The 19,739-nt window shown below is 48.9% G+C and overlaps 1 protein-coding gene across 3 annotated transcripts in view; it reads right to left on the bottom strand.

The window, feature by feature from the left end:
- LOC118784006 (vacuolar protein sorting-associated protein 13B-like) overlaps positions 1 to 19,739 on the bottom strand; it is a 281,109-nt gene that overhangs the window by 177,337 nt on the left and 84,033 nt on the right. For all 3 annotated transcript variants that reach the window (XM_036537972.1, XM_036537973.1, XM_036537971.1), the window contains exons 17-18: positions 16,718 to 16,852; positions 15,893 to 16,072 (exon numbers count right to left, since the gene is read on the bottom strand). In XM_036537972.1, the coding sequence (XP_036393865.1) occupies positions 15,893 to 16,072; positions 16,718 to 16,852 (315 nt within the window). The remainder of the gene's footprint in view (positions 1 to 15,892; positions 16,073 to 16,717; positions 16,853 to 19,739) is intronic.

The following is a 19,739-nucleotide window of genomic DNA, read 5'->3' as shown; positions in this document are numbered from 1 at the left end:
CCTTATCAAGCTCATCTTGACACCAGACCCCTACGGCCACAGTTCCCCCTAACCCCCCCCTCCGTCCGCCCGCCCCTCACCCTTCCTATCGCACCCCCGGTTTCACATCACTCACCCTCCCGTCGGCGTTTGGCGGAATTATGTCCCCGGTATGTCGGAGGGTCTGCCTGTCTCTGGCCGCATACCAGAGCCCTCACTTAATTGTGCTGTCAGACAGGGACGTGACAGGCAGACCAAAGGTGTAGGCCCCCCGAGCGGGCCTGGGCTGCGGGTTGAGCCTGGCCCTGGAGAGGTGTGCCCCGACACCCACATCTGTCCGATAGCCACCCCCCCTCCCCTTCAGCCCCCCTTTCGGACTCGGCCGGGGATGCTCGGGTTTTAATAACGCCAGCTCGCGTTTCGCTCTCCGAACGCTTTCGTTATTAATTTTCCTAACGAGCAGAGCGCTCTCTGCTCCCCGCCTGATTTCATAAATAGATCTGATGTCGAAGTGAACCCGGTACACTCATGACTCATGACATAATGACACCACTCAGGGGGTTTTTCTGTTGTTGTTCTTTTTTTTTACGGCGCGGCTTTGTGCCTCAGCACTAGTAAAAGCAAAACAGAAAAGAAGGAAGAAAAACAAAGGGAGTAAAGAAAAAAAAACACAAGCATCACAAACTGTTTGGCTAATAAACTTCAAATTGTATTTATTAGGGAAAAAGCGTGTGGGAGATGTTGCAGTGGAGGCCTTTCAGACTTGAGTCCAGCTTCAGCCACTATCAAAGCGTTAGCACCGTGCAGGCTTTTAAAAGGTTTGTTTAAAAGCAATTTAAAACCTCTTTGCTGCGAACTGACAAAAAAAAAAACACACAAAATGCCCTCCCGCTGGAATATTGCCTAACCATAACTATTATCATTTAAAAGCAATATTTTAATGGCATGTTTCAAGTGTGCCTGCTCTTTAATGTGTCGGGCAGTGAGTGCAGTGCATGGCTGATGTAAGGGAACGGGCGCGGTATATGGAGGAAACAGAGTGAATTGAATAGGGATGACACAGGGCCGTCGGCACATCCAGACACAAGCAGGGTCGGGTTACCTGGAGGGGCACGCCCACCCCCCACCCCCACCTGCCCCCGACCCCTGCGGCCCGTAACTCAGCGCCCGGCAGGGTCCCTCTCACGGAGGACCCCCGCTCGCCCCCTCCCACGACGGCCAGCGCCTCCGCAGTCACCGCTACTCCTCTCCATTAACATTCCTCCACTGCTCGGCTCTGCCACATTTACGAGGGGAGAGAGGGCAGCGGGTCGCGGGGACGGGAGTGGAGGGCTGCGCGGGGGTCTCTCTAAATCAAGCTCTGCTGCTGGTCCTGGGGGTCAGTCCCTAACAGGGTCTCCCTGCGCGGCATCTGCGCGGGCGCATAGGCGGGCCTCTTTGAAGGCCTCCCCTCCTCCGCCCATTCATGGTTTATGTCACATGGACGGGCCACAGCAGCGTGTGTGGCTGGTGCCCTGGCCCGTGTGGGTGTGGATCCATACCTGACCGGACCAATTCTTAAGGGGGGGGGGGGTGCAAGCTACAGGTGGGAGAGGGGGTCCAGGCAGAAGGAGGAGGCCCCATCGCCCTTGAGTCTTTTTGAACTCTCCATTCGCTGTCCGGGCCTCAATCACTCAGTGGCAGGGGCTGGAAAGCGAAGGAGCAAAAATCAATCCAGGGGAGAGCGGCTCAGCATAAGATGTCCAGTGCAATTAGCGTCATCCGAGCTCTCGACACCGGCCGCTCACATTCGCGACTCCTGCGGCAGCCGAAATCTGTCCTCTTAAAAGCAGAAAAGCCAGCTGCAGGCAGACGTTAGGTATACGCAAAAACAAACAGACGGCCTTTAAAACCAGACAGACCAAACCCTCCCCAAATCTCTCTGTGCTCTGCTCTGAGGGATTCGTACCGCCGTGGCACACACTGACTCATGCCTGTTAATGCTGGATGGCATGGCTCTGGCCTCTGTTGTCAATTAAGACGTCTGTCTGAGGACTGCAAAAACTCAGAGGTCCAAATAGCTAAGAGCTGTGTCAGAGGGAGGGGGGAGACAGAAGACCAGGTGCACCCTGCTTAGAGGCCTGACCGCGGGAACGCTACCGATCACAGGCAGGATGTGAGAGGAACAAAGGGCCGAGATGCCCATTACTTCTCGCTTCCAAATCTCCTCATATGCCAGCGCCTGGCCCTGTCGAGCCAAGCCACCACTCGCCAATCACTGATCTGGGATCAGCCAAGACGGCTAGGATGCTGCCCCAGTGTCCTCTACTTGACAGACGAGACGCATGAAAGGAGCAATTATAATGTTGGGTCAATAAAACGTCCCTGATGGTGCCTCTTCTCTTGCCAAGTGTTGGGTCATACGTAAAAACACATATATACCGTCTGCGAGATCAGTGCTGTACACTGTGTGCTCAGCTCAAACATACACACTGAAACGGCTATTAAAAATACGGAGGGATCCAAGAGCCCGTGAGAACGCTCTTATAGCAACACACTGACGTGATGGAGCCGCCACACGACCCTAAACAGCCTGGAAAAAGCAACAGACATGAGAGGGCCGCGAACCGCCACGCATTACGCAGGAGAATTCGATTAATGCTTCAGACTGCTTTCAGCCACCGATTGAACCCGGGTAAATTAGCCGGTAAGTGAGATCGTCGGAACGAGGGCCCGCGGTGATGTCATGCCCTCAGAGGCGCGGTTTTTTTTTCTCAGGCGGGCACATTTTTGGATCCAAAGGTGTCTGGGAGGGCTGCAGAGGTGCAAGCGTTCATGACGGGAACACCTGCAATCGCCCTCATCGGTTCTTTCCGAACATCAGCGCACCTAAAACGTCTCTGAATGCTGATGCAAAAGCAGGCCCTGACCGAACGCGCCTGCTCCCTACACGTTTAACCTACCTCTGCAAACAAATGACTGAATCTCTCCAGTCTAAACACAGGACTTAAAGCGCCGGCTTCATGAAACGCCTATTAATTCCTCAAAGAGCCTCCAGACGTCCATCATTACTCAATCACGCTCCGTGTGCCTTCGTAAATAAGCACGCGTTTGCCAGGGCCCCGGTGAAGCCGTGCCACAAACACGAGTTTGTTAGCTGGAGGACGGACAGCCGGACGACGCATGCAACGCGGAGATACACACAGCCGGCCGGGCCAGTCGCAGCCGCCCACTATCTTTCTCACCACATGTAAATATCCAGCTGTATAAATGGGTAGTGAAAAAACTGTAATCTATATAAGCTGCTCTGGATAAGAGCATCTGCTAAATGATAATAGTGTAATATAAGGTGTGTAAAAAACATATAGCACCTTCTAAAGTATAACAGGCACAGCTCTGTTTTATCTATCTAAGAAGCTTTCAGCAGAACAGTAAAGAACAGAAAACTACTTATTTAACAGGTCACCTAATGCCAGTGGAGGGTTCACATTGGCACCGGGAGCTGTCAGTACTGCTCTAAGCCCTTTGCTGCTGCTGCACTGAGCGAGGCCTTAGCCATTGCTCCACTGGAGGCCACAGGATGGGGAACTGTATCCAGCAACTTAAGCACAAACCCGGGAAGCCCCGGGGTCTTTCCAAAAGGAGAACTTTAGCCCCTGATGTTATAGTACATGCTGGCCAAGCAGAAGAGCTCCTGCCCAGGACCAAACGTTGTCCAGAGGCTTGCTGTCACGGCAACATGGCCAAAACGTGCACAACAACTCCTCACACCAGTTAGCCAATTTGCCATTGGCCGAAGTAAAAACAGCGACTGTGCTTTGCAGGTCTGCCCAAAACCCCCTGACAATGCAGTGCTATGTAGCCTGATAAATGCACTGGTAGCCCGGCTGTTACCTCGTAGCTCAGGGGCATGAGGAGGGCTTAACACCCTGGTTTATCGTCTCCTGTGGCCTCATTATGTCCCAGAAAGGAACATTGAAAAAGCAGGCAGGCCATTAGCCCTGCATAGTTCCTCCAAGTTCAGGTTCTGACAGCAGACAAAGGGCCAGTGGTGTTCTGATGTGCCTCAGAAAGCTCTGGACAGGGGTGCACAGTGCATGAATGAATCTGCTGTTTGTCTCTCTGCCTGTCTGCCTGAAGGGTTCAGAGGTCAAGAACAGAACCAGAGAAAGAGAGCCCTGCTGACCGCCCACCTGGGAGGAACTGCAGATAAGAAGATGAGAGGGTCTGGCTGCAGCAGAAATAAAAACCCTACACGAGAAAAGGAATGAATGCACGAGCATACACGTACACATGCGCTCACACACAGACACACATACAGACACACAGACAAGACAGACGTGCGCACAGACACAGACACGCACCCACTCACACACCACACACACTCACACACAAGCACCCCTATCTCCACCCCCCCTCACACAGACACACAAGCACAAACAAAAAAAAACACATGCCCCCACACACAGGGATTAAATGTTACCGCTCTCTCTGAGAGGAGTCTGACAGGGGCAGGGAGGAGGGGCCCACTATCAGTCACTCCTGGTCCTGCTCACCACCGAAGCTGTTAGCTCTTGATACTGACTTTTATCAATCACTGACACCAGAGCTGCTATGCCGTTTGATAAGGACAGGGCGGTGTGGCTAATTTGCTGTTAGAAGATAACAAAGCCAATCATTTTGGCCAATTTGCTCTCCTTGAGAAAATCAACACGGGGCAAGGTGTGTGGTTCTCAAAGGTGCGGAAGAGTGAACTGAAGCAGGAGGTATATGGAATATGGAATGTGGAAAGTATATGAAATGACACCGTTGTCACATCAACAGGAAAATGGAGCATTACAGAACTTCCAGTGTACACCTGGATCCTGTTAGGTGGACATGTGCAAGCAGCAGAAGAGAAAATAATCTTGCCTTTTTTTCCCTTCAGTCCATCCTTTCACTCCATCCATTTCTGTCAATCCAGCCACCAAGCCTGGGTGGTTTTAGGAGGGAGGGGGGAGATGATATCTATGCCAAGGTCAATAGAGGTCACCAAATACAAGTAACAGTCATTTCAAAATCACGCCTAACAGCTGTGTGCTTTCCTTCTGTGTGTGTGTGGAATCTGCCACCTTGCCGGTGGGGATGTGGGCATCTTGCTCTGTTAAAGAGTCTGCTCTCAGACCGGGGGCTTTTGTAATTAGGCCTACAGAGAAATCCTCTTCCTCTCTCCGGGACAGGGAGAATTCCGAGGCCTGGCGGTGTCACATTCCATTTCATCCAGCCTCCGAGCCCCAGTTCCTACTGGCTGATTTCATTAATTACACGCCTCTTTATCCTACCATAACTGTGAGAAATCTCTCTCACGACCCTCCTTCAACCCACCCCAACTACTGCGTGCCTTAATTAGGTTAATTAATAACAGCTTAACGAACAATTGGAAATTAATCCCACACTGGAATCAAAGAATTTTCGCAAAATCGTCCCTGCCCTCCGCCCCTTTTCTTCTTTTTTTTTTTAGGGGACAAATTTAGTGGAACTTTTGTCTTTTGAAGGGGGTGATGATAATTTAGTGCTACAAGACTTCCAAAGAGTGGAGGCGAAAGCAAGCCGGTCGCAGGCTTGGGCCCTGGGAAAGCGGGGCCTCGGCTTGGCTGTGAAGAAGCTAATGAGCTCCCATCCCTCCCACACCGTCCCCTGTTTTGATATCTGCATTCAAGCGGAGAGACTCCAATTTGTTCCGCTACCAGCACAGAAAAACCACTCGCCGCACTCTCCGGGTCGAATCTGAACTTTGGTCGCCTTCGCGATATTGGTTATTTTTCTGACTTGAATGATTAACTATCTGGTAATATGAAACTATGACGGCATGTCTTTTGATCGCGGCAGAAAGCTCGGTGGAGGGGGGGGGGGGGCAGGGCGGGGGATCATAAACTGTCATTTGCAGTTTGTGATCTGTGTCAGTGGAGCAACCAGCGTGAAACCCTGCAGTTGTACTGAGAGTGGTCTTCTTATGAGACGGCTTAGATATATGCAAGATAAACTTGTCATTCACTAATCCTGTCAGAATATTTAAAGCATTCCTTTCAAAGTAAACAAATGTCAGATTAAGTACACCTTTTAGATTTATTGTGTTTTTGAAAACTGCCAAAGATGTATAAATAAATATATAAAACTACTAATAGTTCACAGTTATGAATTAACAGTTATAAAAAAAAACTAAGTGAAAAGAAAAAAAATTAAAAACCAAAAAAGTGAGATTATTCATTACAAAGCTCAAAAATAATAAGCCTGACAACTAATTTCTATTAAAATATACCTACTTTAAAACTACACCAATTAGTGTATATAATGAACTTGGCTGAATGCCTTAAGGTGATGGGAAAAGCGAGGACTGACACCGCGATCAGCAGCGGCACACCCATGGATATCCCGCCTAATTTGTGGGAATAGAACCGAAAGCCCCCGATTAAGTGATCTGGGCGAGCCAATTGTTTTGATTGGGTGGCGCAATGTTTGATCTGACCGCCTGGAATGCGCCGACCTTTGATCCAATGACAACATTCAATTAGATAAGGTTAACAAAATTGACCTCCTTTTGCTACTCAGTCCTCCTTGGATAAAGAGTAAACAGTTTTAAAGCTTCGTAGAAGGCGAGGGATTACCAGTGTACACTTGAATAACCAGTAAGCATGCGTGTTCACAGTCAACATCGCAGGAAAAGGAGCAGGAATGCCCCTTTAAGCGCTACACTCACGCTAGCATATTTTTTTCAGAGGGGAGAGAAGGGGGAAAAAAAGAGACCAGCTGGCAAAGCAGTCGGAGGAAAATGTAATGCCTTTTACAAAAGTTTAATTTATAATTACTCATTCTAATAACTCAGCAGTCACCACGCACTTGAAAAGCTAGTCAAAGCTCTTGAGTGGACTTACGTAAGGAGGTTGCTGAGTGTCTCTCTGACAAACATTAAAAATGAATTGTACCTTTGTGGGAAATGAATCCCGGTGCCCTGAGAATTACATTACACCCAGTAGCTGACAAGCAGGATCAAAATTTTCCAGCTGCTCGGTAGCCAAGGGTATGGCCTCCTGACAATGAAAGAGGACTTCGTTTTTCCCAGGATTTTTAAAAGGCACATGTTGGATACTAAGGAAATTAATAGCTCCAAAGTGGAACAGATAGCTCACATTAAGCACCGGCCATTTGTTTCGTAATAATGACTTCAGATAAGAGATCCCTCTCCCTCTTTTTGCCCGGAAAAGGTTGGAAATCAATCATTCGTTTCCGCCGATGATTTAGCGCGGGGAAATCTAAACCCGGCAATAATCCTAAGCGGGAACTATTCAGCGCAAAGCCAGCTTTTACACTTGGAAACGTATGAGTTGCCTGTGCGTGTTCAAAGGAGTTGTCGTTGTGGGGAGAGCAATTATCTCAGCCTCTCAATCCCTCCATACTTTGACTAGCACTCATCATGCGGACGAGAAGCACCACCGACCCGGAATGACCTCTGTTCACACTTGGAGGTTCCGATCCCTCCTCCCCCTGATAGCTGATGACAGTTATCTCCAGATTGCTATGAGCGTGACCACTGTATCCCTTCAAGCTTTAAACACTTCTTAACTGTTTGAGGGGCGGCTGCAGGACCCTCCCCCACCCCCCCCAATCCTGTGACACAGGCTCTCCGGAGCACTCTTAAGTTCCGTGAGAGTGTTCCGAAGCCACCAGGGAGGGGGGGAGGGGGTGGGATTTCACATGGCATGGGACCGTCATCGAGCTCAAAGCAGGACGTTAATTTCCCCCGACTGTGATTAGCGATTTTTCCACTTCGCGCTAAAGTGCTTGGCAGCTTGGCCGGCTCTCCACACGCTTAGCAACTTATCAAAGTTGACCTGGCAGGCTTAACTCAACTACAAAGTACGGTTAAATCACTTTGGTTTACCATTACCTGCGCTATCCTGATGCCTCAGAACGCCAACATTTAAACGATATGGTTTTCTGTGAGGTTTTCCTAGCCTTTAATTTCTCAAAAATTCACATAGCAATAGGCACAGTGTAAAATAAGGTAATCGGGCTGGCATATGATGCCAAATGAGGTCATATAGAAAGATATCCGAGAAAACGTGGCGCTAAGCCTTATGTTCATTGAGCTAAATTGCAGATCAACTGGTTGTTCTATCAAGGACAAACACAAGGCGAAGACGGCCAGTGGAAGCAGAAAGCATCTCTGACCTTCGAATACCGCACGACAGTTTATACAGTGTTTATCTTGGATTGAAGGCCGACCGCAAGGTCGCCCATGCTTTCCAGCAGAGTTGTTTATGGAACTCGGAAAAGACTAAAAGCAAATGAAAAAAGCATGTCTGAGGGCTACGCAATAAATATGAGGGGCACACGCTTGCCCAGCACAAAACACAACTATTCAAGGATAATTCGGGTGATATTGGGCCCCTGAAACAAGGCAAGAGTGAGCCAACTCACAGAGGCTCACAGAGTGAGCAACCTGGCAATGCCAGCTAGCGTAAGCATGGCACAAACTCTGTTCTATCAGATCTATTCCGTTCATGACAGGCTTGGGTACAGACCTAGCTGGAAGAATAAGTTTAATTTCAATATGCAAGTATAACAAGCTTTTACATACTACCCACATCCTATTCCCTGGAAAGTTATTAGTAACGTATACTCCAGTGATCTATGTACACATATACTTAATACAATCAAACAGCATCACAGCACTGATTTACATGTGCTGGGTTTGTCCAACCAAACACTTTCCCTGGGTTTCATTTCTTTCTCCACTCACAGCCGCCCCGGGCGCCTTCTGGAGCCCTCGGATGGAGGAGCTCCGACGAGGGGCGGCGGGACCCTCAGCTGGCCCATCTGGGGATCTGGTTTCAGAGGGGGCTCGGCGGGCCCGGGCGACGTGCCGGAGCAGGACAGGGAGTCATTTAGGCCGGAGCTCCTTCTGGGAGACTTCAAAGAGAGGCTCCCTTCCAGTCCCACCTGCTCTCATTAGTCTCAAAGCTGCTCGCTCAACTAAGACCATCCACCTCCATGCTCTCAGACATAGACACTCTCACACATGCAGGCAGACACAGTCGCACACACACGCACGCAGATGCAGGCAGACATTCACACGCACACGGATACGTGCACAGACGCATGTGCAGCCATACAGACACATGTACGAAGCACGCACACAAATGCACCATGCCTATACTGTGCACATAGATGTGAGACACACGCTGACAGGCACGCACACACAAGGACACATGTACAAATCCACTACACATACATTGTTACTAACACAGATACAAATAGCCACACATGCACTAATGAACAGATGCAAGCACACACACGCACACACAAATACACACACTACGCACACGAACGCAGACAGTACACTACACCAAAAACCTGCCCAAATGTACACATTTATATCATCTATGTTTTTTTCATTATAGTTCAACTACATTTACACAACAGATGTAAATGTATTTTATAAATGTGTGCATATATGGACCTATATTGTTTTGAAAAAGTCAAAGGTATAAAACATGCAGTTCCACTCATGTAAAATTGAAAGAGAGGTAAAAAGCCATTATCTAGTAAATGCTATCAAATTCCTCACAGCTTCTGCAACATTGTGAATGAACGCCACAACTTTGAGACATTCGGTTCCCATCTGCCTCTTATAAGGCCCATAATCTGAGAAAACAGGTTTAAAAGTAATTAGGAGGCAAATATGTTTAGTATTACAGCACTCAGCGCTCTCAAAGGACTAATTCCTCGCTGCTTTCATAATCCTTCTCAATATGTTTAAATTAAGATTAAAGATCACTTTGTTCCTGTATTCCCACAGCTTGCCGGGTATGGTAGAGAGATCCAAACTGCAGTCTTTATATGGAACATCTTTAACATTTGCTCTGCTTTCTGTGCGTCTGATTAAATGTAACATTTTGAAATCCCAGAGTTCTGAGAAAGGCATAAATCATTGTATCACAGCTGCAGGCGTGCCGGGGGAGAACACATGCGCTTTCTTCCCCTCGAACCGGCATCGTAAAGTCTCCCCCGGGACAGGGACGGGGGGGGAACACCTGCGGCCTCGCAGGCCGGGCTGCGCCGGGTCCGACCCCGGGTTCACTGGCGGCTCCGAATCCTCACGCGTACTCCTCCATACCCGAACCCGGTCCCGGACCGCAGGGCACGCCCGTTCACCACGTTATTACATCCTGCGGGCCAACACACGTAACCCCTCCTTCCTCGTGACCTCTGAACCTTCGGCCCCCGCATCAGCGACGCCTGACCCGGGGTCCAGTCCCCTCCCGGAAGGAGTGCTCTCCCCCCCCGGCCCCGCCCAGCCCACGCCACTGCTGATGGAGCACTCCGTCCTTTTTAATTGCGGGCACCAACTTCTCATTAGTCATTATATCTCAACACTAAACGCGCACATGAATCATATTTCGCCCTCTCTAGTGGTTAACTCTTTCCCGTCACCCGAAAAAATGTCTTAACATACCAGAGCAAGCTCTGCAACTGGCACCTTGGATTGCTCGCAAAAGGGTTAAGAGCAAATATTAAATTATTTCATGCTACGTCTTTGTGTCCACGAAAAAAATGTCCTCAAAAGTCTTTTCAAAGCTTTGCTGCTTGGTTCTTTTTGTGATAAATCCAACGCCTCTAATTGCGTTTAATTTATTAGTATGTTCCAACCTCAACTCCATTAAACAAAAACAGATTGGTTTGGATCCACAGAGGTTTTTTTTTTGTAAATTTGGAATTTCTTTTAATTCGCTGGTGAACAGTTAGACACAAAACAGATGCAGATGGCCAAATTCAAAGGAAGCTTATTTTTGTGTGTGTAATAAAAAAAAAACCTTAGCTAGAGAGATTAGGGCACGTGCTGATGCCCTTAAATTCCTGGATTACACAGCAAATTATTTATGCTTTCAAGATAATTAACATTCACCACTGGAATCTATGAAGTGTTGTATTCCCTAGCTAATGGGACCTTCAGAGGCACCCAAGACCCATGTTTCTTGGGGACACTTTATTATGCCGGACACAATGACATTACAGTTCTTACCCCTTCCAAGAAAAATGCATGAGGTTTGGAAAACAGACTGCTGAGGCAATTAAAGGATTCACAAATGATGTGCCCAGCTGTGATTTCCAGAACTTGTCAGAAACGTTAAGAGATGAAGCTACGCAGGGATTTGAGAACAAAACCGGCGAGGGGGACAGAAGCCGCCATACCCCTCTCTGCTACCAGCTACAGTTAATTCACATGGAGGAGAACCTTCAAATAACACACCGAGGCAAGCGGGCTAATTAAAACCAAACAGCTCTCATTTTCCACAATAAACCCGTCTGTTCTGAGCACGGCGAGATCAGAACCAAAGCCTCGCAGAGGTTAAGTACGTCCTTATAATAGCGTCATACGAGAACCAGAAGCTGGTAATCATATTTATAGCAAAATATAAAAATTGATTGTTGCTTATTATGCTCTAATGGATTCTCTATGTATTCATGTCAGGCAGCACTTATTTCATTCTTTCAATGAATGTGCAGTGATTATGGCTCTGAAAAAAAAAAAAAATCGCTAAATAAAGTTTAGAAGGCCTCATGGGAAAAATAAAATGTGTTTGATCTCAGAGCCAAGTGCTTCAGTGATTTAAAATGTCATGATCGCAGGGGCTGGACTGAGAGCGGGTCTCAGGGGTGCGGGGCTCTCTGCAAAATAAATAACGCAACGATCTGCATTTCACATCTTTAAAGGCATGGGATCGCATCTATCATCTGCTTACCACCGCGCAAAACGTTCTGCTTCTGTTGGAATGTATTAATATAAATACATATGTGTGTGTGTATGAAAAAAGATGTAGCGAGTTTTTGAGAATCTTCAAAGCCGGCCGTTACAGGAAAAAGGTGTCAGTCTGAGCTGGTTAGGCTCCGTTGCCGTGACGGCGGATGCGGTGCGCTCCTGCACGGCTCGGGACGGACCTCATTTCCCCGTGCCCCTGCTGCCCTGTACTGACAGGTGCGGCTGAGATTAAAGGAGGCTCTCTGGCAGGAGACGCCGCGCACTCAGGTGCGCCCGCTTGGGGGGCTCGTGTTCGATTAGGACGCCCGGGTTTGACGGGAACCTGGACGGGCCGGCAGGATCCCGTTTGTAGACGGACACGGTGGGAGGTCCGCTCCCGCACGCTCTCTCCCCTCCCTGAAGGAGCCACGTCGGGGGGGGCTCAGATTTTCCACATCTGCCACAGACGTCCTCGGCATCCCCATCTCCCTCACTGTTTTCTGTTGGAATCAGTTTTTAACATGCGCAAACACGAGCTGTTTTCACGGGGCATTGATCTGCTGAATACGAAGCCCTTCTAAATCATATTAATAGCCCATGGAGCACTGAGAAGAATTTAATACACGCAAAAAAGAATCTGTTTAGCTCTGCTCACTTGTGAGGACCGTTCCATATGTATATATCCCAGCTATAAACATGCCTCCCTTCAAAATCTGTTTAAAATGTGTACTGAGTATTATTAACAGTCATAGCAAATATTATAGACAGCAACTGATTCATTTTTTTGTATTGACTCTGCCACATTCATGTGTCTCAGTTTCTGTGGTTGGATACTGACTAAGAATAAGATTATTAGGACTATTTCACGCTCAGACAGTAATATTACTACTGTTCCAAACGTCTCCAAATGTCTCCAGTGGTGATAGTTTTACTCTTAAACAGAGCTGTCAGTGGTGTTCATATAAAGTTCTTAAATATACGAGAGGCACATAATGTTCAAGGTTATCCACTATCCACTGATTTTCAATATTTTTTATGACAGCAATGGAATTTTTCCATGGCACTAAAATGTTGATTTTATGCAGTCAAACTAAAGACACAAAACGTTTGTTAAGGATGTTTAAGACTTGTGCTCTCAGAGGGATCCTAGAATAGCATTTTGTTTTTTCATACAAGGTACATAAAATAGTACTTTGCCTAAAAATGCATTGTATGTAAATGTGTTTGAATTTTTGGTGTAATTTCAATCCACACCCTCCAATGGAATATTCTTACGCTTCCATGACGATCAGGCCTGTGTTTTTTTTTTTTTTTTTTTTTTATGGGTCACAAAAGAAAAACACTGGAGGAATATCTTATACATCTCACACCCAAATCTGGAGAACAAATACATGAAGAAATTAATCCAGGGCTGGATATTTTCACAAAGGACGCAATACAGCCAATGGGGAGGCTAGGATGGGTGTGTCCTGCAGACGGTAGGCAGGCCTCTGGGTATCCAGTGATATGACAGCATGCTGTCATCAAATAAGGCATGTTCAATTTATTTGCAAAGACTTGTAGCTACTGAAATGTACTTGTTTGGAAACTATCAATTCTATCATATTGTGGAAACATTGAATTGTACTACAGTAGAAACAATAATTACTGTGATTTGCTATGTTTGGCAACTTCAACTGTGACAGCTTGCTCTATGAAGAGAAATGGCACAACGCCGAATTGTTATGCTCTTTTTCTGACTGAAGGTCTGCTTATTGTCCTGCAGTGTTTTACTTAAAAATTCCCATTATAAGGATTTACAAAAAATCTTCAAATTAAAAAAGTCTACTTTTACTGAAAATTTTACTGAAATGCTGAAAAAATAAACCACTGACTGAAGGCAGCCTAAATAATATACTCTGGGATTTAGTCAGGCTTTCTAAAATGCTGCAAGGCTTTTCAAAGGATGAGGATTGCCGGTCTTCAAATTCCTGTTTCTGGTTTACTGCACAAGCTCTTCCTTTCCTAGGCGATGTTATCATTTTACTGAAGCTGAGACCTCCGGCTTTTCTGAGTCAGAACCAAAGACAGCTTTGTGTCACCTGTGACATCCTGAAGGCCCCTGGCGTGACGTGATTCAGAGCCCGGCTTTGGAGCTTAAGGACAGGGGCGCGCGGTTAATCTCACGGGCCTGTGCTCACAGCGATGTGCCGGTAGGATTCCATAGACAAGCTGGGCTAATGCTCACGGGATGGTGCTGTACATCGTCTGCCAGGAGCAAAATGAAGAGTGTGCCTCTTTGCTTACAAGAGACAGAGAGACCGCAGGGGGAGCGTGAGGCGTGTGGGAGTCCAGCGTGTCCGCAGAGGACTGACAGTGGCACCGGTCGGCCCTTGCGGTTGGCTACGGGCGGAGGGGGGCGGGCCCGGGATGGCTGCGGCGGGACGGGAAGCCTCAGCTGCGGTCCCTGGGCTCCGGGGGCGTGATGAAATCCTGATCTGCATGACTTCAGCGGGAGCGAGGCCCCAGGGCCTGGGCTGGGAAAGGCCGCGAGCGGAGCCCCGAATCCAGCAGCTGCAGGTGCGCTCGTCTTCTACAACCCCCCCGGGGAGCTCGGCTGCGGTTCGGCTACTTCCCGCTCACCCAAGAGATACTGGCGGTGACGGAATGAAAATTCGCCTGCTCTGAGGGGCGGGCACGAACGAGGGTGTTCTGCAGGGGAGAGGGGAATGGGCTAGTGGCTGGTGAACTTGAGGTCATGTGATGCAATCTTCCAATCTGTGCATCTTGACTACATTTGCTTAGCGACATGCTAAATTTGGTAACAAAAAAATACGTTCGAGGACAGGGCTGTGGGGGTGTTAAACCGAAATATTTCAGATCCCTCTCGACAGGAAGAGCAGGGTTTACAAGATTCAGCGGAAAACCGAAGCTCCCTTTAAAGCTGCTGTTCCTGTTCCAGCGCACATGTGAACCCCGTCCTCCCAGGCTCGGCGAGACCACTAAAACGCAACCGGACACTGCCCCTCTGCAGCCCCCTCTCTCCACCCCACACATGACCCAGCACTGCCTGCTCCTCAAGAGGTCCCCCCACGCCAGGTCCGTACTGAACCCCTCACTAGCCCCCCATAGAGCACCCCCCCTTACGGTCCCTCCTGCAGCAGCACAGCCGGGGGGGGGTCCGCCAGGGGGGGTGCAGTACAGGTACACATCACTGGGTCGCTGTGGTTTCACTGTGCATCCCAGATGCCTCGCTCAGCGGTGGAAACGAGACACCTTTGGCTGCAGTTGTGCCAGCTGCACAGGACGGCTGGGATTACACAAGTACACACTGCCGCTCAGCAAACTCAAACACTGCTTTAAAAACAAACAGCTGTCTCCTCAGCCCCGCTAAGGTAAAGCCAGAGCTTGAAGAAAAAGAAAAAAAACGTATCTTTCTTTTCATGAGAAAGGAACGGCTCTCTTAATAGATGAAACAATGGAGCAATTTGTCACCGCTGATCAATAAATTCCTCAATTTAAAAATGCACACAGATATTGTTCTCTGATAAATGATCAGTGCATGTAGTTGACCTGCACTGAAGCTGAATGATGTAGTACAACTTAGCGGAACACTGATACAGAGTTTTGCGAAAAAATAAAATGTTTGGCTGTATATCCCAAAAATAAGTGTTTGGCTGGACGTCCCAAAGGCAAAAAGAGACCATGATTAGAGTGATGCCAAAATGTCTGGTTCATCCAGCCAAACATGCTTTCTGGGTATTATTTTCTATAGACAAAGAAAATGCCTTTGAAACTTAATAACATTAGAGGGGCACTGAGTGCTCCAACTTTATGTCATGTGGCCCCCAATGCAGTATTTCTATTGTAACAACACAGGCACTACTTTGCACTTACTCACTACTGTGAGCATACATAGTCATGTTGTTAAATAAGTGGAATTACAAGACCTAAAAACGCTACTTAATAATGGTGAGTATTAGGTCAGTAATTACTCTGTACCTGTATAAATGCAGTATGAATATACTGGTATAAGGGCTATTTAGTGTAAAGTTGTAGCTGGTTCTTCTAGTCTGGTAGCTGGCTGTTCAGCAGTCATATGACTAACATCATTCACAGCAAAGGAAGCGGAGTGTGTGGGCGGTCCCCACACACAGGGGGCGGGGCCATTCTCACCTGAGTTGCGGCAGTCTTCTCCCTGCTGAGGCACCTGCACGGAGAAGGCCAGGAGGTCCGGGGCCAGCAGGGACTCGGGCTTGCGGATCTCGTTCAGCCACCTCCTCATGTGCAGCTCCTTTGTGTCGGACGGGCCCTGGATGAGTGGGACCAACTTCTCCTTCTCGCCCTCGGCCGCCCCTGCAGTGGGACCGGGGGTGGGGGGAAAGCGGGTTTGGGGTGATGGGAAATCACTGCTGTCAGCATGGCCCAGCCTTACCACTTATAGTGAGTGTGAGTGGAAAAGTTACTACAAATATGGCTGTGCGTGTGCAGGTTGGTCTCACGGGAAGGTTCTATGCTATGGTGTAGAGACAGCATCTTTGAGGGCTACCATCAAAGCTGTACCCAAGAGTAGCAACAACAGTGGTTTACTGCTGGTGCCAATATATTAATATGTGTACATGTTAAGGTCATATCATGTATTACTTTTTTATCTTACTATATTAGGTTTTAGGGTTACAAACATAGCGAAAAGATGACTGTTTCGCTTAACTCTCTCACTCTTTCCACAGTTTTTTGGGTTTGTGTGTTGGAGTTGCTATGAGGACATTTTTTTCATGCCAAAATGTAACCAACCAACATCACGCGCTGCCGTCACCTGTGAATGCACTGAGCTGGAGGCAGTGGGCAGCGGAGTGTGGGCCTCCGCACGAGGGCGACCCTCACGCCAGCCTGGGTGACAGGCGCGGGAGCGACGGGGACCTCCCGGGCCCCCTGTAAAAAAGCGCCTCGCCAGCTCTCCTGCACGGGCCGTAAAGTTTAACGGGGCGCAGCTGCACGCACCTGGGGTTCTGGCACACACTTTTACGGCGCCCACGGTCCCCGAGGCGCAGCGCACGCTCGCCCTGCTGCAGTACTTCAGCTCCACGTTTTGGACCGAGCCCTCCAGGGTCGGCGCCGGGCTCGGGGGCTTCGCACCTAATAAAAGACAAGCAGAAAATGAACCGCTCCGCCGTGCCGAACCTCTCCCGGGCACTCCGCTCAGCACCACCCCCCCCCCCCAACCACTGCCACCACCAGGTGCTCTCTTTCTCTCGTCTAGGTCAGGGTGGCCGGTCGCGTGTCTCTTAAACATGCACAGAGTGGGCTGAGGCCCTTCCGTTTGGTTCCTGGGCGCATGAGCAAGGGCTCGCTGATGAACCTTCCTGCAAAGTGGCCCTTTCTGAAAGGGGCGCGAGGTCAGGGTGCAGGCAAGGGGTTTGTGTCGCCAGCATCATCACAAGCACATTGACTGCCAATAACCTGTGCTTTCATATGTTTTTACATGTGGGCATGCACCCTTGGGCGGGGTACTTAATCCAGAATTCCTTAAGTAAATACCCAGCTGTACAACAGGACAACATGTAAAACTGTAAGCTATGTAAGTCACTCTGGATAAGAGTGCCTGCTAAATGACAATCATGTAATAATGTCATGTAATGAACACAAACCCTGAGTGGGGAAGAGCAAGTACTGGAAAAGCAAAAAAAAAAAAACAGGAAGAAACATTAATAACAGGCTGTAAAACATCAGCCCGGATTACTGCTACGAACACAGACAAACATATTTACATTCCCCTTTCTCACAGAACAAGCTTGCCACATTGCTATCTCTCAGAGCCAGAGAGGAAAACCGAACGTCCAAACCGGCGCTAGTGAGGAGCCTGACTGACAGTGACATGTGTGTTTTATTCATTAGCGCTGAATAATTGGCCATGACAGCGCTATCAAATGCAGAGGAGTATAAAAAAACAACACAAAAATCATCTAGAACCATTTCACTGTCCAAGCAATTACCACAGCGGCGAGAGTGGGAGCGCATGCTGACTGGCTGTGTGAACCCAGCGCAGGCGAATATCCACACGTAGCTGCATTTCAGCTCACCCTCTTCACCCCGTGTTGAAACACCATTTGCACAAAAAAGGGAAGAAGCAAAAAAGGCAAACAGAACAGTCGTCTGAATCTCGGGAACGAAGTTATATACTGCTCTAAGATATTGTTACACTGTAAACTGGTTTCCTGATACATATATCTGTGTACTTGTACAGACAGGGCCAGAGGACTCTGTGGGGGTGGTGCTTTTATTTGGTCGTATTCGTTACCCACGCCACCTCCTTGGAACCTGGACATTGGTCATAAAATCGTTTGGAGGCTGTCGCTACGCCGTTGGATGCTCCCCTACAGGAAATGTGTTTCAAACTGGCAACTCCCAGAAGTTCCCCTGCCGTGGCAGTGGAGGTGAGATGGGATTCAGAGTGTATTTATGAGCCCCCAAATGGGCACCGTTTGATTATTCCCAATTATCCTTTCTATGTGTTTTTACAAGCGCCTGATTAAATACATTTTAGAGGAAAATGCATTTGTGAAAATAAACCCAGGGCAAGTGTTTAGTTGGAACTGCCAACCACCAGCAAGTCAGAGGCTCCTCCAGGGCAGTTGCCGTGCTTGAACACTTGTTCAGCCCAACCCACCAAACACTTTATTCTGCCTCAAAACAAGTGTAGGTGTCTATCAGTAACATGTGGTGCATTTATTCATTTTTATGTTATTAACGAGAGAAGGACATTTAACAACAAGCAAAATATGGGAATCTGGATGGTTACGGTACACAAATGGAATGCAAAAATTCCAGAAGGAGTAAAGGAATCAGGCTGAGATTGCCATGCTGTAAGTCTGAGCCTGGAGCAGGATACCAATGAATTCCAGTTCAGTCCTGTACAAGAGACACCTGCTGGTATTAAGATCTCTGTGCATCTGACAGAGGAGTAACCAGCAGAGAGACGGGTCCCCTGCGACACGGCGCGGTACGCGAGGACGGTGCCCCCGTCCTTGAGCACACTCGAGCTCCCTTCCTTGAGCGCATTCGAGCCCCCTTCCTTGAGCACACTCGAGCCCCCTTCCTTGGCGTACGAGTCACGCGGTGCGCCAGCCTGCGTGCCGGCGCCTGTGCCACTCCCCGGTGCCAGGCAGTGTGGAAGAAGCGCCCGCGTGCCATCTTTCCGAGGGACCGGCAATTTGCGCCGCGGCGAGCGGGGGATTACCGCAGGCATCCTGCACCGCGTCAGTGCCGTTTCTCCGGCGAGAGCAGCTTTCAGACACCCAGCCAGAGGGAGAGAGAGAGAGAGGAAAGGAGGGGCCGGTCAGGGCTTCCGCCGCTGTTTCGAGTTTGCCTCTGTACGGAGCCACCGACAGGAACCTCACCAGCGGAATGCTTGGTCTACCACCAAGCTGGCACCAAGAGAGGCCTCCCGCTGCACTCTGACATCACCTGTTCCAATCGGGCTTTATTTTAAATTCGCTGCCCGTCCCGTTGAGAGCCGCATGGAGAGGGCCCTCCTAGCGCCCCCGTGCTCCTCCACCGCGGTAGCCCCAAGAGCCGGCTCTGACCGGGCGGCTCGGGGGAAGGTATTTAAGAGCGATGTTCGAGGCGCTAATAAATAACAGCTATCGGTATTGAATTAATAAAGCAGTTCTGGGTCCCGCCAGAGGGGGGTTAAACGGCCCGGTGTCTGGAGCCGCTCCAGTTCATTATTCTCACAGAGCCACTGGACGTGCTCCAGGTTCGTACGCTTTTAAAACGCTCAGGGAAACCCAGGCAGGTCAGACGTTTTTGACTCCGCCTTTTTCAGTCTGCCATCTGGTCGCTGATAGACATTTTCAGCATCCGAGGACGGCCCTTCAGGCACTTATGCAGCAGCAACCCGGCAGGTTTTTGTCGCCGGTGGGTGAACCTCGGCCTGGCGGCGTGCTCCCCGCTCACATCTGAGGACCGCTGCCCTGGCGGGATTCACATTCTTGTTACGCGCCATTTCCTTCCCAGTAAATAA

Source organism: Megalops cyprinoides, chromosome 10, assembly GCF_013368585.1.
Source record: "Megalops cyprinoides isolate fMegCyp1 chromosome 10, fMegCyp1.pri, whole genome shotgun sequence".
In the NCBI taxonomy this organism is placed as follows: domain Eukaryota; kingdom Metazoa; phylum Chordata; class Actinopteri; order Elopiformes; family Megalopidae; genus Megalops; species Megalops cyprinoides.
This window is presented reverse-complemented; position numbering and strand designations above follow the sequence as displayed.